This window comes from Mus musculus, chromosome 8 (genome assembly GCF_000001635.26).
Source record: "Mus musculus strain C57BL/6J chromosome 8, GRCm38.p6 C57BL/6J".
NCBI classification, from domain to species: domain Eukaryota; kingdom Metazoa; phylum Chordata; class Mammalia; order Rodentia; family Muridae; genus Mus; species Mus musculus.
Window position 1 is genome coordinate 124293800 of NC_000074.6, and position 23430 is coordinate 124317229.

The following is a 23430-nucleotide window of genomic DNA, read 5'->3' on the forward strand; positions in this document are numbered from 1 at the left end:
CCAGACTCAGGCTCAGGTTGTGTGGGAAGAAATTTGTGTTGTGAGAGAAATGCTGAGTTGACCTGGCTATGTTGATTCTGTGACTGCCACAGACTAGGGCTCGATTGGAGCCACCAGCTCCGGAGACTACCTCAGCGTTCCGTCTCGTTCAAGGTGAAATAGCTGGTCCGGGAGCCAGAGTGTTTGAGAGGTCGAAAGCCCTGGTGTGTGTGTGTGTTTGGGAGTATTATTAGTCAGAAAATTTAACAAACCAGCTATGAAATAGAAGTGGGCTCTTAATTAAAAGATAGCACCGTGCAGCCTGCCGGGCCGGAGTGGGCTGTTTTAGTTTTTAGCATCATTCCCTCCGTTGCAAAGCCACCGTCTGCTGTGTTTATAGGGTCACTGTACAGTCATCACCAATGGTGGGTTGGAAGTTTATTTATAACGCAATAATCAGAAGAGCTGATTACAAGGATCGTTTTAGAATCTTCTGGCTGCGAGAAATTGTAAATAGGGTCCAGATGCGTGCTCAAACATTTGTCACTGCGTGGAGGCAGGAGCGCTGGGAGTCTGGGGAGGCTGAGACGCGTTGGCTAGGTGGTTTGGAGCAAGTGGGTCAGTGTCCATCGTTAGCATTCCCCCACCCCTCCCCCTCTGCACACTTCTCCCACCCACCCCTTTGTACACCCCTCCCATGATAAACCAGCCATATCACTATACTGCAGAAGCCAGGAGAGGAAGGAAAGGCTACAGAGAGAGGAGGCGCCGAGAACAGGATGGCTTCCCGTAAATGCAGATTATGGTCAGAGCAAGTGACACCAGGAGGAAATCTTTCTCTGATCCAGCACAGCACATAGCAAAGCACACACAGCCAGCCCAGTCCAGAGAGTTTGGCTACATGGAAAGCAGGCCGGGCCACCAGGGAAGGTGCCTACTGCCAGGATCCCCATCTGCAGGAAGTGGGCTTCCACAGGGCTGGGCCCATGGGAGGCCTCCTGTTTGGGTTATGCACAGAAACACTTTTCGTTCACAGCAATCGGATTTAAGTGGGCGGAACGTGCATTAAGTTGTGGGGCTGTGGGGCTGTTGTTTAGTTTGATTTAATGTTGATAAATGACAGCCGATTGCTTGCCCAGATGGGTGGGATAAATTCCACCAGAACTTATGTCTTGCTCTGCAGGCTGGCTCCACGGCAGTCCCCTGTGAGTTCCTGGTGTACCATCAGTAGGATTAATATGCCCTTTGACATATTAGAAGCTCAGAGGGCCCAGACCGTAGAGATTTCCCAGGAGCCCTGGTCCCATGACTCAGCCACTACGACAGTGCTGTGCTCAGCACATGGCTGCTGTGGTCCTCATTGGAGTCCTGCAGAGATTGTCCTGCACTGTCTCCCTAGAGCGTAGTCTAGACGTCTCTGGGTGATTATGAGGATTGCCCTACGGTGGGAGCACTCCCTGCTCTGCTCGCTGCTGAGGTCCCGGCGTGATGGTATCACAGAACCACTCTGAAGCAGAGAAGCTGTGAGAAGGTGAAGCCACAGAAACAGACGACTCACTCGGTGTCTTTGTTTCTCCAGGGTGACTGGAATGACATCGACTCCATTAAGAAGAAAGACCTTCACCACAGCAGAGGAGATGAGAAAGCACAGGGTGTGGAGACCCTCCCTCCAGGTACCGTGTCTGAACTGGGGCTGGGCTTCCGTGGACCTCCTAATTGTTAATGGTCTGAATATAGTGCCAGGGCGGTGGCTTAGGGCGGTGGCTTGGGGCAGAGAGAGAATGACTTATGCTTCTGGACACTGCCCTTTCCTGTCAGGACCTTGGTGTGTGGTCAGCAGAGTCTATCGAGAGAGAAACAGAGTAGAGGATAAATGACAAGGTCTGAGCTTACAGGTCATGAAAAAATTTCAAACTGACTTGATTTTTTTTCTTTTTCTGTTAAAGAGTTTTAGGTTCACAGCAAAGTTGGCAAAAGATCCAGAATGTTCACATGCCATGCATGTAGCTCCCACTGCCTGTCTGTATCTCACCACGGTGGGACACAGGAATGGGCTGTGAACTGCATTAAATCAGGGTCACCACCAGAGTCCACAGTGAGGATCATGCTTGGTGGTATGTAGATGCCAGTAGAGGCCAGAAGAAGGTATCAGGTCCCTTGGTTTTATAAGCCACAGGAAGTGGGACATGAGAGCTCAACCCCAGTCCTGTGTAAGAGCAACGTGCCCTCTTAACCACTGAGCCATCTCTCCAGCCTTAGCTGGCCAAGTTCTAGCACTGGATGACCATCCACTGCCTGGCTCTACCTCAGCTTATTTTTGCATTCACTTGCTGAATGGTGTCTTGGTTGCTTCTAAGTTTTGGCAGTTGCGAATAAAGTTAATATATAAATACTGATATTTCAAAACACAGCTTCTGTTCCAAAGGGAACTAGCAGTGGCTGATTCTAAACGAGTGACCCCAGCCTAGGAACATGGGTTGGGTGGTCCTTGATGACATTGTCTACCAGGGAAGAGATTCTGTGAGATTTTATAATTGTAGAAAAGAGAAACATCATGAGATAAGGCGTTCCCCCGCGCCACCATCAAGGACAGCTGGGAGACACGGCAGCAGAGCGGAATCTCCTAGGGTTTAGACAGGGAGTTTCAGATACAGGGATTGGAGACTGGCTGTGAGGAGACTAAAGGAGGGAGAGATGATGCTGACTAGACCTGAGATGTTTGTGTGTGGTCTCCTAGAATTTTATTTATGTCTAAGGCCCCTTTGAGTTAGTTTGTATGAAAGATGGGAGTTGCCTGTCTAGAGTCCTGAATTGATCTGGTTATGGGTGTCAGCTGTTGAAAGTTTACTCTTTTGCTGGGTGTTGGTGGTGCACACCTTTAATCCCTGTACTCAGGAGGCAGAATCAAGTTATTCTCTGAGTTCAAGGGCATCCAAAATGAAGGGAGGGAGGAAGGGAAATAGACAGACAGAAAGAAAGAGGCATGACACTGAGACCCTGGAGGAAAGGAAGAGGGCCTTCAGAGAGAGGAAGCTGCATCTTGCTGTTGTCTCCTTCAGTGCTGAGTCTGACGAGTCCGGAGCTTTGTATGCTTGGGTGGAGACTGTAGCCATGGGATTTATTAAACTGGATGCACAATGAAAAGACCTTTCTCCAGGTTCAGGAGAACCTGAATGTTTATGAGGATGTCTTAGCCGCAGGTCAGTTCCAGGTGCCATGAAAAGGAACACGGATGCGAGTGTGTCCTTATCAACTGGCTCACATCAGAGGCTAATGGGTGGATTTGACCGGCAGCAAGTGGAGTCCTGGCACTAGAACTCTGCTTGGGCCAGATGCTGAGAATAAACTGAAGCTTATTTATTTAAAGTTCCAGATGAGTTGCTGTGGACCAGTGGTTTTCAACCTTCCTAATGCCATGACCCACAACCATAAAATTATTTCATTGCTACTTCTTAACTATAATTTTGCTACTGTTACGAATTGTAATGTGAGTATCCGATATCCAAGATATCTGATATTTGACTCCAGGGAAAGGGTGGTTCAACCCCTGAGGGGGTCTCCACCCACAGGCTGAGAACCACTGCTCTAGATTCTAAAAGATGAAATTGTTTTTTGGAGGTTTTAATGTTAGTAAACTAGAGTTATTTTCCCCTCCATTTTACTTCCCATTCCTGCATTTCAAAGTTGCTTTCCCCCCTTTCAAGACTTGATGGTTAATAGAAACAATGTTTCAGACAGCAGGGATCCAGTGTGATACTTCAGGTTTTCCCTGAACACTTGCGTTTGTCATTAGAGATGTGTTTTTTCTAGGTATCAGGGATGCAATGTCCATACTTAAATGGGGTGACAAGGAGCTGGAGAGATAGCTCAGCCAGTAAGAGCACTGACTGCTCTTCCAGAGGCCCTGAGCTCAATTCTTAGCAACCCATGGTAGCTCACAACCATCTGTAATACCCATTGCTCTCTTCTGATGTGTCTGAAGACAGCTACAGTATACTCACATATATCAATTTTTTTAAAAAAAGGTTATGTGTGTTTAGAACAAAGCAAAACAGTAATGTACAAGGCAAAATGCTTTTGGATAAGTATAAGCCTACTGTATGACCTTTCTTAATTCGAACTCTTGGCCTTAAATGGTCGACTGTTAGATATTTGTACAAAATAAAAAAAAATTTTTTTTTGAAGAGCTAAAAAATAGGCTGTTGTGTGAATATGTGTGTAGTTGTCTATGTACACACATGCGTACATACATACATATATACATGGACACAAAGGAGCTGTCTGGCTCTAGAGTGTTAAATCTGCCCTGCAGGTTAAACCCTCCATTGCAATGGCTGCCTTAAGGAGGTTACTAGTCCTGTACATATATGTACATGTCTATAGCTACACTGCTTCCCAGTGATAACAGCCCCGGGAAGCGTGCTGCAGTCTACCAGCATCAGAATGTGTGTGTGTGTGTGTGTGTGTGTAGCTTGTATGTCCACAGAGCTGCTGTGGATGTGATGTGAGCCATATGAAGGGTAAGAAGCTGCCGCTCCCAATTAGCCTGCTGGGCACTCAGGTTAAACAACCGATGCCTGTTAGGGTAGGTTGGTAGGTTGGTAGGTTGGCTGGTTGATGGTTGATAGGTTAGTAGGTTGGCTGGTTGGTAGGTTGGCTGGTTGGTAGGTATGTTGTGACTGGTAGGTTGGTGGTTGGTAGGTTGACTGGTCGGTAGTTGGTAGGTTAGTAGGTTGCCTGGTTGGCTGGTAGGTCGGCTGGTTGGTCAGTTGGTTGGTAGGTTGGCTGGTAGGTCGGTTGGTAGGTTGGCTGGTAGGTCGGTTGGTAGGTTGGCTGGTTGGTAGGTCGGTTGGTAGGTTGGCTGGTTGGCTGGTTGGCTGGTTAGCTGGTTGGTTATTTCTGTTCAATTGCTACTTGTATTATGGAAGGCAAAGCATTTCCTTTCAATAGTCTGTTATCTTTATTAATGTTCCCCCCCCCAAAATGTTATAAAAATGGAACAGATCTATAGTTTGGGGGCAAAATGATAAAATTAAATGTGTAGGTAATCTATTTATATACTGCTATAAAGTATTTTCTAAAGAAAGATATGCAAAGAAGCTATTACCTATTTCAGATGTATATTTAAAGATTTCTTTTACATCCTAGATACCGGGATATAAAGATGCACGGATATATTTAACCATAACATACTGTGATTCATTAAACAACACAAACTTTCATTTCATGGAGTTTATCTGTTAAAGCTGATTTAAACTGTGCCTTGTCTTATCATGGGGGAACATGAGTTCTGGGGTCAGAATATAAGGAATTTGAACTGATGTTGACTTAATTTTTGCTGTATCATCTTTTCACAGTTTACCTTTTCTCTGTTTTCTTTCCTTTGTCAAAAGTCAGCAGACTGTGTGTGTGTATTTCTGGGGTTTTTATTCAGATCGGTTAATATATTATGTATTTTACCAAAACCATAATTATTGCAACTTTATAGAAAGTCTTAAATTTGGGTGACGTCAGTCCCTGACTTCATTTTTTCTTCTCCGGAATGGCACTATCCCTTCTGGACCTTCCACTGTTCCACTTGAAGTCTAGTCTGTTTATCGATAGCCACACAGTAGCTCACTGAGACTCGTATTGGTGTTGCACTGGATCTGTAGATCTGAGAGAACTGACATCTGACAGTGATGCGTTCCCTACTCACAGACGTGGTGTATACGGCCACTTATCCCATTTTTCTCTGGGGTCTTTCATCAAAGCTTTGTAGTGTCCTTCTAACAGCTCTTGTGCATAGTTGTCAGATTTGAATTTAAGATCCCTTTGGGGAGTTCCACGGTAGATGGTACTGTGTTTCTGACTTTTACTTTGTTTGGTGCTGATAGACAGTGACACGACCTCTCTCTAGTAATCCGGTCTCGTGTCTTGAAGTCTTGCTGCAGTTGCCTCTGGATGGTTTGTTGTTGCTTGTCTCGTACTCTATATACAAATAAGCATGGCCTTTGTGGACAAAGATGGTTTTGTTTCCTCCTTTCCATCCATGTAGCTTTCCTTCTTCTTTCTTGACTTCTCTGTTCACTAGGATTCTTGGTGCAGTGTGGAAGAGGATGGGCCTCTCACCTTGTCTCATCAGTGAGACAATGGGTCCTCATATTGTCTCAGACACTTGTCTCAGACATGAGTTTGCTGGGAGTTTCTGTCCTGAAGGAGTGCTGGGTTTTGTCGGGGGCCTTTCTGCATCGTTGGATGTGGTCACGTCCACACTTTTATGCTTTGTTGATTGTTATTTGTCCAGCCAACCTTGCATAACTATTTTAAGTCCCACCTGTAGAATGGAATTTCTTTTGTACATTCCCTGATTTAATTCGCTAATGTTTTGTTGAGGATTTTTGCATATGTTCATGGAAAAATGTGGTCTGTAGTTTTGTTTTCTTCTGGTGCCCATGACTTTGGTGTTAGGCCAGTTCCTTCCAGTTCCTGCCCACAACTGCTGGATGCCCAACTGAGGAGCCACCGAGCTCCCAGAACCACTCACTCACTCAGCCCACACTCCCTGCAGAAGTAGGATGTTCACAGTAAGGGATCCTCTGCACTCTGACGTGCTCCCAGGGGTTGTCCTCTGGGAGCAGGGTTTTTAGCAATACTGGTAGATGAATTAGCGATACTCTGGAGATGACTGAAGTAGGTGGAGACAGCGTTGAGTGAGAACCCTGCAGTAAATGTGACTGTTTCTGTAGAGGGCTTAAGAGGGAAAAGGAACTGCAGGCTAGCCTGAGCTACGTAGAGAGACCCAATCCCCCAAACAAACATGCAAGCAAAAGAATCCTGCACAAGTTAGAGAAGACTCTTTGGAGATTCACTCTTGCAGATTTGGAGCTGAGCAAAACCTCATGGATGTGGAGCAGCTGCCTCCTGCCCTCTGTGGAGCTGCTCATTCGATAGCATCGATAATTCTAAGCCAGTTCTGTGCGGCTCTCCTGGAACATCTGGCAGCTGCTTAGATCTTTTGATGAGGTGCCTTTCATTGCTTTGAATTTCCAGTTTTTTCATCCCTAATAATGAGTTATTTTAGGAAGCCTTATTTCAGGAGAGGTTCCCTACAGTGGCGATCTGCCACAGCAGACACCCAGCAATGCTATCCTTCGCATTCTTCGCTGTGAGGGCTGGCTTGCTTGCTGCCGTCTTGGCCTTCCCTTCTGGGCTGGGCGCTCGTTGGAGCAGGGACATCATGAGGTTTTTCTTTTAAGCAGAGGAAAATTAGGTTCAGTTTGAGATCAGCCATGGAGTTGAGGGGCTTCATAGCATGGTCTCTCTTTCTGTGGGTTTTTGGCTCGCTTGCTTGCTTTCCCATGCTGTCCCAGGAGAAGGTAGTGCTACTCCACACAGGTGCTCTGTCCAGGGGGCTGGCGTTTGCTTGAGCTGCCTTTGCTGGGGAGCCCATATCTGTGCCGAACTCAGAGCCTTGGAGCCCCTATCTTGCAGGCTCCTGTGTATTGCAGACACCTGTGGTGACCAAGCATGCACCCCTCCTCAGGAGCATGAGTTGGGTACCCCGCCCTTGCTTCCCAAAGCCTCTAAGCCCATGTGCATGTGTCTCTCAGTGCCTGGTTTCAAACATGCACCTAGCCATGTTAGTTCTGTAAAAATTCATCAGAGGTTGATGCAATTCTTCTTTCAAGGATAGCGTTTAATTAAAAACAAAAATTTTATAAAGAAAGCTCTGCGGTCTTTTCAAATTCACTTGTAGATGAATTGTTAGAAACTTGACATCAACTCTCCTTTGGCCCCGAGGAGTCCTCTGTTCCAGTCTCCCAGGCCCAGATCTTGGTAGATAGCATCCCAGGGCCTCTGTTCCTGTGTGTAGCAGGCCTATGGATATGGCTGCCAGCTGCTCTGGCCAAGGGAAGGTGATGTGGGAAGTCCTTGCACTGAACTGGGGAGTCCAAGGATCGCAGCCAGAGGTGTGACTCATGAGCCCCACAGGAGGATCTGGAGCAGAAAGAGAAGCCTCTGCAGCCCAGCCATGTCTAACTAAGATGTTTAGTTGTAGTCCAGACCTGCAGTCTCAATGTCAGGAGGCCTCTCCGGGAGTCATCGTGGGTAAAGAGTGGAGGAAGCTGTGAGTGGCCTGAGGGTAGACAGTGGCCAGGACAAGATAGCATAGAATGGCCCAGAAGACAAAGGCAGGGGTTTCCTCCTGACAGCACCATTCCTTGGGTCACCTCTTCATGGCCCAGAGGGACTCATCCCTTGTCTTCCAAGGGCGATGGTGGTCCAGGCTCACCCTTTCCTGACTCTGAGCTGTTGTTTCCATTGCTGCCATCTGTGGGCTGGGAATGACAGGCAAGGGTGTCCCCACATCCTCTTACTGTTAGCCCAGCCCCTCCTCCAGCTTGCCTCCATTGGCCATCAGAGTCCACAGCAGTGAGTGGACAGGAGAGGAAGGCTACCCTCTCTCTGTCTCATGTACCTGGAGATGGCATTACAGAGAGCTTTAAGGTCTGTGAAGGAAGTTGTTTTTATCCTGAAGAGCCTAAGCTTTGCTCATAGGCTTCCTGTTTCCTGACTGCCAGTTGGCCGTCTCTTGGTCTGCTGTAGAGGGAGAGCGAGTGCCAGCGTGAAGCTGTGCTGTGCTCTTCCAAGTCATACTCGGCTTCAGCTGCTCGTTCCAGGGTGAGACCACCGTAGGAAAGCAGTGATCAATCAGCAGGGTCTGTGACATGTTGGGTACCTAGGATGTTAAGAGTAAGAACTAGCAGGTGGCCAGGGCTCTGACCAAGGGATTCTCATCCCATCTTACGGGGAGTGGGAGACTGGAGTGAGCTATGAGGATGAACAGGAACCTCATGGCCAGTGCTCCTCAGAGGGCATAGTCTTCAAGGTGGCCTTGGGCTGGTTGTGCACAATTTTAAGAGAGGCAGGGAGCCTTGCTGGCTGCCTGAGGCTTGAGTAAGGACCTGCCAGCCCTTCCTGTTCCAACCCAGGCAGTGGAGGCTGTACATCACTCTTCCCTCCTGCCCCACTTTGAGACAGGGTTTTTGTGTGTACCAGCCCCAGCCGTCCTGGACTCGATTTGTAGACCAGGCTGGTCTCAAACTCACAGAGATCCACCTGCCTCTGCCTCCCGGGTGCTGGGATTAAAGGCATGCCCTCACTCCCTGCAGCACCTCATTTTTTTTTTAATGGCTGGTTTCAACATACACAACAGCATACAGCTCAGCCCAGAGGTCATGTCTGAGAGAAGTCCACTCATCAAGCAAACCCCCTGATGACTGTTTTCACACCCCCGGCCAGTGAGTACCTGCTTCACAAGCGGCTTGGGTGATGTGCCCCGTCCTTCTCGTGATGTCTACATGCATACTTTATTCCCGATGCCTCCTGTGAGATGTTATCTCAGGATTTTCCATTAGCCCAAGGTGGGGTGTCGGGGAGGGGGGCTCCGACTGGCGGCTGGAGCTTCTTCCTTAATCCTATTTCCAAACCTATCAAAAGATTGATAATTTCTTGTCTGAAACTTATAATTTCTAAAATGGAACATTTTAAGACGTTAGGAGCACAAGTAGCCTGTAAATACCAGGATTCGGTTCATTGCCCCATCCTGTGGCTCGTTCTGCCTGGTTCTCAGCTCTCTGTACCTGGCTGCCTGCCTGTCTGTGTGGGTTGGGCTCAGGTGTAGGCCTCACTTAGAGGGCAGGGCCAGGCTGGAGTGGAAGACAACTGAGAGATGAGCTGTTCTGTTCCCCTGAGCTGGCCTCCTCTGCTCTCTGCGGTCTGTGCCCCAGGAGTCTCCAACCCGACAATTCTGCAGGATACAGACCAATTTCTACAATGTTCTTGAGCCCAGTGTTTTTCAGATTATGGGTTCCAAACCATTATTAGATGATGAAGTCAATTTTCTGTTACACCCACGTGAAAACATCAGCTGCACCTGTGCCCGCCCGTCCTCCCTTTGCCGAGGACGGGCGTTAACTGTGAGGCTCTAGCCATTTGTAGGACTGCCTCACAGCTTCTGAGGGCTGAGGTGATGCGTGCCATCGTGTCACAGCTAGATGGGTCTGCAGGCCCCCTCCGTGGCATTCTCACACCCTACTATGCTTTCTGAAAGCAAATGGTACAACATCACAGCAAGGTGGGACCTGTGTCCAGCTGCAGGCAGATGGTCATGGTCAGAGGGAGGAGCTGCTGGAGAGTCCTGACAGTGATTGAGGGATCACAGGAGCTCCTGACCTCAGTGCAGACAGGCCTTCCGTGGAGCTTTCTGGTCCCCAGGTTCAGCTATGCTTCCCTAGTCTGTCTCCCTCCCCCTCAGAACATGAACGCTTCAGTGGGGCCAGACATGAGCCTGCCTTTGCTCATCTGCGCCTTTGGAACTAGCATGATACCCGCCTGTGACCAGTGCCTCAGAGACCCCGAGGCAAGTGTGTGAGAGGTCCTGCAATTTCATGGTCTGTTATACCACATAAAACCTTCTCCATGACTACATGTCACCCTAGAGAAGACATAGGACTCTTGACTCTAGTGAAAGTGCCCACAGGAAGGAGCTGAAGCAAGACTGACTGGTGAATGTCTGGGGGAGGCGCAGGCTATTCTAGAGCCTTCTCCCTAAGAATAGGCCTGCATATGAGGATGACTGGGTCCTGTCTGCCATGCTGGGGTTTCTCGGGCAGCCACACTGTTCACTGCTCCACAGGCTGGGTGTCCTCACAGCTGCAGAGAGTATTCCTAAGGAGGCCTCACAGGAGGCTGTGCAAACACCCTGTCTTAGGCTGTGGCGTTTTCTACACTGTAGAGATGTGCCCCTCTCCCGATGGCCAGTGATTCTGCTGACAGCAGTGGGACTCAGGGAAGGAACGTTTTAGGCGTGTTGAGTGCGTGGGCTGTTGCAGGAGTGAGCAGTGAATACCCATAGCCCAGGGGTGTTTAGCCTCCTAGGACCCTCTTCACAGGGAGCAAAGGGAGGAGGGCATGGTGATTCTAGTGAGGTCAGAACAGTCAGCAGAGCTGGGCGTGGCCGCAGGAGCATCATCCTCAGCTACCTAGTGAGTTTGAGGATAGCCTGGGCTACGTGAAATCGATCAACCAAAAGAACAGTCAGCACGATGGGTGGTCTAAGTCTAGCATCCACCTTGCCCTTCCCTCCTGCCACTCACCATAGCACCATAGCCATTGACTCTCCTGGAGCCTCCATCTGTAGGAGGAGGCCTAGAGTCTCCCTCTCTCTCTCTCTCTCTCTCTCTCTCTCTCTCTCTCACACACACACACACACACACACTCTTCCCACACCCTCAGCACTGTCTCAGGATAGCCTTGCCCTGGGCTCTGGTTTTGGACTCCCAACAGTCCAAACATTTATCCTGTGGCGCCTGATTGCACAGTGGAGTCTTTTATTAATTTATACACACATTGTTTCCTTTGCCTGACGGGGATTGTTTGGGGACATGACCAAAATTCCTGGGAAGGTAGGCAGACAGAGAACACCCCCTTCCCAGAACTCCATGGCGCCTGAGTTGCCGACTGTCTTGCGAGGCACTGAGTGAAGTGTGTGCTTGGGCTTTCACTCTTGTCTTGCAGAGTCTTGGCTTCCATGTGACGACGTTCAGGGCCCTCTCAGCTACTCTTGATTACAGTTGTCCTCCTGTGAACGAGCCAAGGCCACTGTCGCTCAACCTAACACTTGCTGCCGTCTCTGGCGACACTCTGGTCTCGTGTCCGCTTGTCCCACACCCTCTGCTTCGCTTTTTCCAGGCAAAGTCCGGTGGCCAGACTTTAACCAGGAGGCATACGTTGGCGGTACAATGGTTCGCTCTGGGCAGGACCCGTACGCACGCAACAAGTTCAACCAGGTGGAGAGTGACAAGCTGCACATGGACAGAGGCATCCCCGACACCCGGCATGACCAGTAAGTCTCTGCAAGCATGCGGGGAGAGCTGGAGAATCTCCTCGAAGCGCTGGATTTCCTCACCCAGGTGGTGGTGGTTGTCAGAGCAGGCAACATCCTGGAGTGAGTGAGGCTCATGGCTCTTGGCCTTCTGCAGGGGCGGCAGGCTGTTGGCCAGCAGAGAAAGCTGTATGGGCCTTGTGCTTGCTGATCTTTTAGTATTTTTAAGCTGCACTCATAAAACACTTTCCACAGTCTTGGAAAGAAGAAAATCTAACTTCCTCTTACTGGGGACAGCTGTAGTTAGGAACATTCTGGAAACCGGAGAAGAGATTAACTAAGGTCTCAGAACAGGGAGGGACCAGGAGGACAGGAGAAGGTGCTGCACCCCCAACACTGTGGAGAAGGGCCGATTTCAGGCCTCGGGTGGGGGCACCCTGACTCCGCTGGGCTCAGCTCGAAGCACTCTCAGACATGGAGACTATTCTGCCACTGCTTACAAGGAAAGGGGTGCCGAAGGCCTTGGTCATTTCCCCCACATCTGTCTTTATGTCCCAGAGAAAAAGCAGGGGCACTGGACTAGGAGGTGCTGACGACAAAGCCAGAAGGGCAAGCGAGCGTCTATTTGACAGGATCATAGTCCCCTCAGAGACCGGCTCTGCTGGATTTGTAAGGGAGTTTCTAGATTAGGTTCATTGCCGCCGCGGGTCTCACCTCACAGGAGCAGCATAAGTGTGAGCTGGGGTCCCAGGAGGAATAGAAACTGGAAGCTAGCCGAGCTTCGACTCCTGGCAGATGTAAGGTGCCCAGCTGCCTCACGTTTCTGCCGCAGGAGTGCTGCGCCATGGTAAACTGCGCTTAGCATTGTGAGCCAAAATGCACCCGAATTTCTTCATGTTGTCAGGTTATTTTTTTTATTTTTAGTCACAGAAGTGAAAAAAGTACCTAATCTGGGCTCTCAGCCTCAGGACAGAGCTCAGCAGTCAGGGTGAAATGACACCTGGCTATCTGAGATGACTGAAGTTTGAGCTCCGTGTGACCGGTGAGCTTTGTCACCAGCTGGTGCTAGCTGGCTTTCCCACTAAGATTTCACCATGGCTTGCTCTCCTTTGAGCAGGAAAAGGTGTGGTTTGGGGCTTGTCGGCAGGGGGCTGGGCTCTGAGCTGCTGCCTCTCCTGTGAGCTTCTGAAATTCCCTCAGACTCTGCAGACGGATTTTCTTTCAGTATTTCTGGAATGATTGTTTACCCAAACTAATTTTCCTCCCAGGATGGGTTGATTTCTGCCTGGTCTGTGTCGGTCGGCCTCCTTTGCTGTGTTGAAGCCGTGGCAGGGTGTGTGTGTTTCCCCATTGGCTGAATTGGGTTAAATTAAATCCTGACAGGCATTGGCCACTTGTGTTGGCCCCGGGAATCCATCACAGGGCATCAGCGGAAAGTATCAGGCTTTCTCTTCAGCTCCCTGAGGTTTCTATAGCAGGAACACCATGAGCCTTTCGTGTGAGAGCCTGGCTTTAACTCTGAAGACCTCACACAACAGAACTCAGCCTCCCATGTCTGTGGAGCTGGAAGCAGACCAATGAGAGCAGATTCAGGATGAGACACCCAGACCCTATCCGACTGGCACTTCCGTCTGTGACTTCTGTCCCCTGCAGGATGGCAGGATGGCGATTGTTCTGTGCTCTTTTGGCTCACAGGACCCCACCCCAGAGTCTTCATTCCCTCTGACCAGCAGCCAGTGGGAGCATGGGTGTTTATGGATGAATTGACATGGTGAAGTCCCGAGCCTCCAGTGTGTTGTTGTTTGGAGATAGCTTCTTTCTTAGGCATGGTTAAGGTTAAATAAAGTTGTGAGAATGGCCCCTAATCCACTGGAATCTCAGTAAGAGAATGAAGGGGAGGAATCGGGTAGGGGAAGAGGGGGAGATGGAAGACATTAAGAGTGAGATCTTCCCCTTGACCGTGTGAGGATATGGTGGGAAGATGGCCATCTGTCATCCCAGAAAGAGTCTATACCAAGCACCAACCCTCTGTCATTGGAAGGTCCACATGAGGTAAACAAACGCAGACAGAAGAGAAGGCGACCTCCGCAGGCAGCCATGGGCAGAGGTGGCCCAGCAGGTCCCGTGTGACTCAGAGGTCACGGTGTCTGTGGGTCTGTGAGCCTTCCTGGCATCTCTCAGCAATGGATAGGATATGAGCCAGGCAGGTCTCTTAGATTCTGAGGCCACTTATGAGTGCTACTGTGTGGACAGTGTGCAGCTGCTTCCAAGCAGAGCTGGAGGTTGGCCGATGTCTCCTCTCTGCCAGGAGCTCAAGGTAATTTAAGATTTCTTCTGCTGGGACACCAGCAAGCCCTCATGGAAACACACCGTCAGGGGTTTCTTCCTGCCGGCCAACCACCACCACTGTGTTTGTTCCACTAAATCCCACGGGACTGAGATCCCGTCAGCCTTCCGGCACCAAGTCGGGCTCAGGGTTCCTCTGTTTCGCTTTAGCTTGAATTTCAAACATTGGGACTTTGAAATATGCTTGCATCTCAAACTAAAAGGTGGTTCAGAGATTATGGTGTCCTGCTCAGTTCCCCTCCCCACCTTCCCATCCCCTGAGGAGGAGCATCTAAGGAGGGTCTGTTCAGCAGGCTTCCAAACTAGAGTATCTCATCTTTGCTCAGTTTGCACAGCATGGTTGCTCTGCTCTGGTGCGCCGAGAGATCTGACGTAAACCCTTCAGAAGGTCTGGCTGTAAACAGAGCTCACACTTGGGGACAGTACGCTCCTGAGGGTGTCACTAGCTTCAAGCAGGATGTCATATGTTGGTTGGATGTTGGCATGCTGTGTGTGCTTGCTGTCCCTGGGTCATCAGCACTGGCCATGTTCTGTTAGGGCCGGGCTGGGACTGGAACTGTGTGCTGGTCATCGCCCCAACTCTACCGCTGTTACTCTGTCAAGTAAACACTGCTAATGCCAAGAGTGGGGAAGCTGTCACAGGAGCCCGCCCGCCAGCACAGGCGGAGGCCCGTGAGACCTAGGACTTTCCAGTGTGAGGCTTAAGACCTGGGCGAGGGCAGTGCAGTCCTAGAGTGGCTGAGGAACCAGAGGACCCTTGGTCTTCAGCGTCTTATATGTGTATACTGCTGGCCTGACATACTTCGTTGGCAGGTGTCATCTCTCTGGTGGGGATGTCACATGAGGTCTCCGTCCTGGCTTTGCTTCCTGCACACATTCTCGGACCTTCTACGCAACATGTATGAAGGCGCCTCTGGTTCACTCTGGTGCCTCTGTCGGCTCTAACAAGCCTTGTCTTGTAGGAGGACATTCAGTCCTTGTGTTTGATGTGAACTCTGGAGTTTAAGGCCAGTATCTCAAGGTGTGCCGAGTCCTGCTTGCTATACTTTCTCCTCCTGTTCTGTCTCTGGGTGTTTCTCTTACCAGTTAAAATATCAGCTACGATAAACTAGCAGAGTTCAAGCTGAGAGAATGTTACATTTTGAACAGCACACCTCACCACCCTATCTTTCTTTATAAACACACACGCGCGCGCACACACACACACACAGTGTAATTTCAGCAAATACCCTTCATATCCAAGCCTTTCTTCCCATTCTCATTCCTTGTTCCTCCCCATCCAGCCTTGGCCACTTGTCCCTCAGTGTCCCTGAAGTAATCGTTCACAGTGGCTCCTCTTGGCACCAGCTCAGAGCACTAGATCCTATTGGTGTGTTTCACTTGTTTCTGAGACACTCCCCCAGCCCCAGCTGAGAGTGCAAACCTCTTGGTTGGCCGTTGCTTCTGCATCTTTCTTTGCTCTCAGTCACTGTGTTTCCCACCGTTCCTGGTGAAGATAGCTATGACTTGTTCTTTATGGAGCAGTTTGTCTTTGCTTATAGTTGTACTTTAAGATACTTCTCTATGCTTTTTAGTAATTTGTAAGAATGTGTGGACATTGCCTTCTGAGACTTGAGCCTGTTTGGGGTTTGAAGGGTCTGAGTGCCGGTAACTTCCTCTGCCACCCTTGTGAGCTCCTCCTCTGTCCCCAAGGCCCTTGTCACATTCTTGTTGGGTATTCCCACTGGCCTTCTGCCCTCTTTCGTTCTTATTGTTTATTCCTCTGTCTCCATGCACCCTGCTTCCTGCATGTATTAAGTCTGCCTGAAATCCTTCTGTAGACAGAGAACATGTAGAATTGCCTTGTTCTGGTAGTGAATAGGGACAGAGATACTCAAAGGCTATCCCTGGTGTTTCCATCCCCCAAGGAAGATAGGCTTTGCAGATAACGTAGGCAGATCACTCTTGTGCCATGCAGAACTGAACCACGGGTTGGGTTTCTGTTGGGTGGGAGCAGTCTGAAGTGTCCAGGCCTTTCTTCTTCTAGGAAGCAGCTCCTAGGATTGCCACCCTAATCTCAGTCCCATTGTCATCAGCAAGTCCTGACTTGGGTCCTGGCCTCCTCTCCACAAGGCCATTGCTCTGTTGGATGTATTCTGCCTGGCAGGTAAGGGGAGGGCAGCAGAGGGCTGGCCCCTCTCTCTCGGGGCATCTGGCTGCCTGCAGTCTCTCCAGCACTTCCAAGGCAGTTTCCGCATCTCATCCCTGCCTCTCTGCTTTCCATGAGTAGTTTTGTCCAGAGCAAAGAACTTTATTGTCTCTGAATGCAGAGGAACACCTGAGTGTTTCATTTAGTTCTAATTTAGCTGGGAATTCACAGCTCCTGCATCTCACCCTGAGCAGAAGTGTCATGAACATGGGGACGGACGGCGTGGACGTGGGGACGGACACCATGACTCTGTTAGTAGTTCTGTCACTTGTTACTCTCAGACCACGGTGAAAATGATCTCTGACCCCGGGCTTTTATCTGCAGAGCAGTCACAGTATAACCGTGACTGTCCCTCGGCTGTCAGTAAGCTCCGACATCTGTGGAAATACGGAAAGGCTTGTGAACCCCTGGCTTCTGTGCCGGTGTTGGTCATTGCTGTCCTGTGACCAGTGGCTTGTGGGAATCAGGTTGAGCAGACCAGGCTGTGCTCTGGGAAGCTTTGTTCTTGACTCGTGTGGCACGCCACGCCGACCTCGAGGACTGACCCTGGGTATGCTGTGTTGCTTCATTGCTGTGTGGCTCTTTCTGTAGCAGATCAGCAGAAAACCAGGTTAAGGAAATACCTTTGAAACCATGACCTGCCTACTACTGAGGGAATCAGAGCAGGGAAACCAGACTCAGCAGGCTGGCCGGGTAAATCAGGTCAACCCAGGCTGGCCCCCGTCGGCTGCCCATTTGAAAGCCTTACGCGTTTGTTTGCAATGCTGGAATTGAACCCAGGGGCTCATACATGCTGGGCAAGTGTCCCCCACTAGGGTACATCTCCAGACCTTTTTCCTTTTTATTTTGAGACAGGGCCTCACCAACTTACCTTGGCTGATTTTTGAACTCACTCTATAGCCCAGGCAGGCCTTAAACTTGGGATCCTTCTGCCTCTGCCCTTTGCCCTCTGCCCTCTGCCCTCTGCCCTTTGCCCTCTGCCCTCTGCCCAGCTCGGCTTACAAATACATAGTGGCAGGCCCAGTTCTTTTGTCTTTGAAATGGAAAAGCTTCGTGTAGTGTATGAAGGTGGCAGAATGGCACGATACCTTTCTGGGTCAGTTGGCCTACACTCTACGCTTGGTCACGTGATACGGTGTCTCTTGCTGATCAGCAGTCAAGGACATTGATTAATGAATGATCCTGTCTGTTGCTTGTTGCAAACCATGTGCCCTAGAGATACTGGACTTTAGTGATAGACCCCATGGTTGCCCAGAACCCTCACTTCAGTCTAAAAATTTTAAAGTTCAGACTTCTACAATAATAGCCATTTACCTTAATGATACCCTACCAATCAACCACAGGAGGCTGGTGTGGCCAGAATGTATGTGCATACACATGTTACTGTGTGCATGAATGTGTGCGTGCCTATGCGCTTGTATAGCGAAGTGAGTTCAGAGGCACGTTGTGAGGACATTAGCTTGCCCTCTTTGTGTAGGCCCATTTGTGCCATGGTCACAGAAGGCCAGTGCTTGCCAGGGTATCAATGTGTCTCTCTGTTCCAGAGATCGCAGGGCAGGGCCTGCGGGTTTGCTGTCTGGAGAGGAGCTGGTCTCCGCTCCCAGGATTGCCCCTTGGCTGCTGTGTGCTCCGGGAGAGGGAAGCAGAAGGTGGAGGGGTCGAACTTCCCGTGGAATGATGTATGCCAAGAGCCATGGTGCCTGGGCTTGCCCCGTGCGCCTGCTCGTTCCTCTCGGGGCTGGTGCGTCTGGCACCAGTGGCAGAGAGAACACGGCACGTGTCTGACAGGACACTGCAGACACACGGGCATGCAGGCTTTCTTCCAGCATGTCAGGCCCCTCTCATGCGTTAAAATTTGCTACCAAACGTGAAGAGAGTTGTCCACCCGTGGCCTTTTCTCTCTGTTATGATGTAGCTGTGGGGGACTGGGTCCTTACTAGGTGCTGAGAAGGGGATGGTCCATGACAGAGGATCTCCCTGGTCTGTGCAGAGCAGCCAGCATCACCTCTAAGGGGGCCGCAGCCACTAGGAAAGCTGTGGTTTGGGGGTTACCTTGAGGTCTGCCTTGCCATCTCCCTGCTCATGGCTGTTCCTGTGACTGGGGTGCTGGCTCTCTGGCCACTAGCAGAGTCCCTAGGCCGCCCAGGACTCCAGTTTCCTCTGTTGTGGCGCCGGAGGCTGGCACACACGGGTATCCTCGGGCAGAAGCTCTGTGTCCTCACCTGAGGGCTTACTTCCTGCATCATGCTTGGCCTTAGTGGCGCCAAGCCACAGGAGTCAGGGTAACATAATGGCAATGACAATATTGGGGACAAGCGTGCTGGCAGCCACCACTGCTGCTGGACGTCTCTCAGGCAGATACGAGCTGGATCTGCCACATCTTGTATGGAACAGCCTTGAGTTGCAAACCCCCCTTGTCCTCCTTTCTTTAAACGCTCCTAGTTTCTTAGACTGCTTTTTCAATTATTATTTTGAGGGTGTATTTTTTAAGTAGGTATATCTATTGTATTTTATAAAAAGCAAAAAGGAAACCACACCAGAAAGCTAAGAAGCACTCACAGCCTCCGAAGGTCTCTGAAGGCCGTCCCTCCTGACTTGTCCTTGTCCTACTGCTGCTCAATGCCAGGGAAGCCCAGCGCCCATCTGCCTCTGAGCCTCACACGGGAAGCAATTCCTGGGGTCCTTTTGTGGCCATAGCTTCCACTCCGTGTGGCTTTGTGCCCCCCAGTTTATGCTCATGCACGCATCTCTCTCAGGGTAGACGAGGACTTTCTTTTCTTTTGTCCGTACTGACCACGTTGGGTGAATGTCTTTAGTCATATCTTTTGCTGACTGATTTGAAAGAAGATATAACTTGAAAGAGCACTGTGTTGCTTGGTTCTGACAAGGTCCCAACGTTTATTCTGTGTAGGGCCTACACTCTAGGCTGATGGAGACTGCCGCTTAGTTTGGAGTTCGGTTTCTAAGTCAGACTTTGTGGGGCCAGCGCCCTGGCCTTCTTCCTCCTCCAGTTTGATGGCTTTGGTAAATGACTGGAATGATCGGAAGGTGAAGGCCTGCATCTCTTCTGCGCTTCCGACTCTTTCATAGGACTTGTTTCTTACACTTCATCTGTGAACACACACCTCTCCCATGGCCATTTTAATCATGCTAATCCTTTGATGGCCTCTAAGAAATTACATGTGGTGTGATGTTGGCATGTGTCGACCTTTCCCATTACCTGAAGATGTCTGGAGAGTTTGTCTTCCCAGAAGACAGTGCTGTGTGTGCATTCCTACGCTGAGGTCTCCAGCCATCATGAAACCTCTGTCTGTCACCACGTTGAGGAGTGGGTCTTCCTCCCTCCCATCTCTCATCCTTGTGAGCAGAGCTCCTATTTGTCTCAGATTCGCCCACAGTGGAAGGGGAAGCCCCGCTCACCCACTGAGTTCTGTACAGACTACTTTGTGTGTCCCATGCAGAACTGTCCTCGGATCCTCACATGGCCCTTGTCACCTTAAAATCACAGTTACTGTGTTTACCCTCACAAGATCAGGCTTTTAATATTCTCTGGGGGGAGCTTGCCAAGATACACGAGCAGCTTAGACTTGAAGAGGGCAGAGACCTCTTCAGTTGTATCACTTCCAGGAACCTTCCTGTCGCCTACCTCCAAACTCTCTGGCTCTCTGCTGGTCTTCCATCGACACCGTACCTGGGGTGAATACATGTCTGCTCACTTCATTCTGGAAAGTTCTGTAACACCAGTGCATTGGGGTCCGCCAGCCCCCTAGGCTCCTCCCACATACCCACACCGTGAGCGCCAGAGCTCAGGCTGCAGTGTGCCTGAGCCTCTGGCGTTCTTGTCTTATGAAGTGTAGTGTTATTGTCTCAGCTATTTTTAAGCCTACTTTAAAATAACCAAAATATTGCTGTTTCCCACTTGTCTGAAGTTCTGCTCTAACTTTCCTTTTTTAACCTTGTACGTGTTTAGGCGACAGCTTCACAATTGTATGATTTTTTTTTTTCTTCCTGTCAGTTTAAACGTAAGCCATTGGTTTTCTGCCCCCGGCCCGTATCGTTCAGAAGCCAGATGTTACAACTGCATGTTATTTTCTTGCCCGGTACCTGTGGCCTTGTCATCACTGTCACTGACTCTCTGTAGCTAGGGATTTTGCTGCAGATGTTTCTAAGGCCATCACACACATTTCTTCCCACTTGGCTTCCACAGCAGCCTTAGAAAGTAGGTGCATTCATTATTGTTCCTGTGTTGTATTGACGAGAGGACTGAGAGTTAGATCTGTTTAAGCTAAGGAAGTGGGGGGCAGCATGAACACACCTGTCTGCAGGGCCATGCCTCACTTCGTGTGTGTGTGCATGTATGTGCATGTGTGTATGTGCTCACATGTGCATATAAGTACCTGTGTTCAGCTTAGATGCCCCAGCCTCAGTCTTCTTACTCACATGTTTTCTAGGTGTGTTTAACATGTTTTTAAAGTACCCAGAGCTGTCTCAGAGTGCAGAACAGGCCTGCTGCAGCAGGCTGGTTGGTTGCCCTGGAAATGTTGAGCCTCCTGAAGTTTGGATGCCTGCTTCTATGTCATCACAGGCTTCTGCTCACGTCTAAGAAGATCTGTGTAACCAACGGCAGTGCAGTGCTGTAATCTGGCACACGGGAAGGAACGTAAACTTACCCGTCGTGTAACATATTTACTTTGCCACACCATTCGGCCAGGCCGGAGTGGCACAGACAGGCTGCTTTGTGTTATTTCCTTTTGTTTTTTACACTGCACTGGGGGTTGGGCCAGGGTTTGCTAACACTAGGCCAGCGCTCTCTGCTGAGCCCCAGCCCCAGCCCCCATTTTCACTCAACTCCCCATTCTGTAGCTCAGCCTGACCTTAAGCTCCCTATTCTTCTGCCTGGGCCTTGTCAGTAGTGGAGACAGCAGCGCCCCCTCTGGCCCTGCCGTTTAGTCTCCTGGTGTGTTTATGTTGTCTGTTTTACCCCAAGTCTGCTCAGTTCAGAACTGATTCAGAGACTGAATCAGGTGAAGCTCATCTGGCTCATGGTTCTAGAGGCTGCTGCTCTAAGCCGCTGCTGCTGCTGCTTGGCCCCTGGTGAGAGCCTGCGCTGATTTACAAGGCAGCCTTGGGGGAGCCGTGGGCAGGACCCCATGCTCCTGGCTTACCCCTTCTTCCAGTAGACTTGTGGATCTTGAATCCCGTGGGTCCGTCGCCGTCTTTGACGCAGACACAGTTTTGTTTACTAGCCAGTCCTTGCTTTTTTTGTCCCTCCAGTTGGTTGACAGAATTTGTTTTCTACTTATAACTCAATTAGTTGCCATTTTCAGCAAGAGTAGTAATTAGACAAGTACTGGTTTAATACTAAGAATAAAACTCTGCCCGTTCTTTAATGAGGAGCACATATGCTTGTCTCTGTCCCAATCCCTTTTTGTTCTGTTTGAGATCTGGGCATTAGATAGATTATGACAGTCATCTTAATTTTTGTGATTTTTTTTTTTAATTTGTGTGCATGAGTGTTATGCCTGCACGTGTGTCTGTGTGCCACCGTGAGAACAGTGCCACTGGGTTGTGAGCCATCCTGTGGGTGCTGGGAATTTATCCCAGTTCTCTGGGAGAGCAGCCGGTGCCCTGGATCACTGAGCCGGCTCCCCAGCGCCCTGTCGTCGTCCTTCCAATAGTCGCCATCCTTCTTCCAGAGAGTTTAGTCTGGAGGATGGAGAGATATCACCTATGTCTCTCAAGAGGACGCAGGTTTCATTCCCAGCGCCCACACCTGGCGGCTCACAAAGCTCCAGGGAATCCCATGCCCTCTCCTAGCCTCTGAGGATGCTGCATATACACTCACATACACGTAGAGCATTTTCATTTGCACAGTGTTGTACACACAGGTCCAAAACTGCACTGGTGTGAGGTGGTTTCATGCTTCCTCCTGCTTTGTAACTTGTTGCCCCTTTAAGTTTTTTTTTTTTTTAAATGTGATTACACCTTTTTGATGTTATTTGCGTGCGGGTGCACGAGTGGCAGTGCACATGCAGAAGTCAGAGGACAGCTTGAGGTTCTTCCACTGCCTGGCTCCCAGGGACTGACCTGCATTTGCCAAGCTTGGTGGTAAGCGCCAAGGGTTGAGCAGCTCATGGGTGCTGCCTGAAGAGATGGGGTAGTGATGATGTCCTGTCTATAGCATGAATGGTGACGGCCACCTCCACGCACCCAGGGATTAAATACCTGTCTATCCTTATCTCTGAAAACAGAGGATCCAGCATGGCCTGCAGTTGCCAGCTGATCTGTTTGACAAGGGCAGAACATTGAAGGCATCTGTGGTCAGGCAGTTTCCAGACCTCCTGCTGGGCAGAGCTCAGGATCTTGGCCATCCGCTCCATGTAGGGAGAATGGCCACCCTACAGAGCTCCGAGGCTCTGGCATTCGGCCTGGAAGAGATAAGCACAGGGGGGAACGTAAGCCGCTCACCCAGGCAGTTCATGGGAAGGTTGCCCTGGAGCTCAGCCACTTGGATGCCAGAGGAGCGGAGCAAACGGAGGCATGGATGGCTCCGTGTGAGGCAGGACTGGGCCATCCCACGTGTGGAAGCTGTAGTTGGAGGATATCTGCAGCTGGGGACTGAGGCAGGCATCTGGGGAACCCAGGCAGGCATCTGGGGGACCCAGACAGGCATCTGGTCAAGCAAGGGAAGGAGTGCATTGTGGTTCCTGTTGGCTGCTCTGCAGCTGAACTCCTGGGAGAGCTCTGTCATCAGGAGGAATGAGTTTAAAGGGACAGGTCTTGCTTTGACTCTCAGGAATGGCTGCTGGTGAGGTGTTCTTAGGGAGATTAAGGGAGCGCTCACAGCACTGTGTAAGGCTGTTATTTTCTCAAAGTTTTCCATTAAAAGCTAACGTCTGGAAAACGGAAGGTGGTGGAAAGTGGGTGATAGTCCTGATGAAAGAGTTTCACTGCCTCCTGCGACAGCTCAGCCTGCAGAATGCACCCCATGAGGCTCTGCAGGTTCAGATTTCCTCTGTGAGCTGGCACCACCTCCCAGGCTGCCCAG

At 50.1% G+C, this 23430-nt stretch overlaps 1 protein-coding gene across 1 annotated transcript in view; it reads left to right on the forward strand.

Annotated features, from left to right (window-relative positions):
• Positions 1-23430, forward strand: part of Galnt2 (polypeptide N-acetylgalactosaminyltransferase 2) — a 114329-nt gene that overhangs the window by 62406 nt on the left and 28493 nt on the right. Inside the window, exons 2-3 of the mRNA NM_139272.2 lie at positions 1559-1652; positions 11716-11869. Coding sequence (NP_644678.2) covers positions 1559-1652; positions 11716-11869 — 248 coding nt within the window. The remainder of the gene's footprint in view (positions 1-1558; positions 1653-11715; positions 11870-23430) is intronic.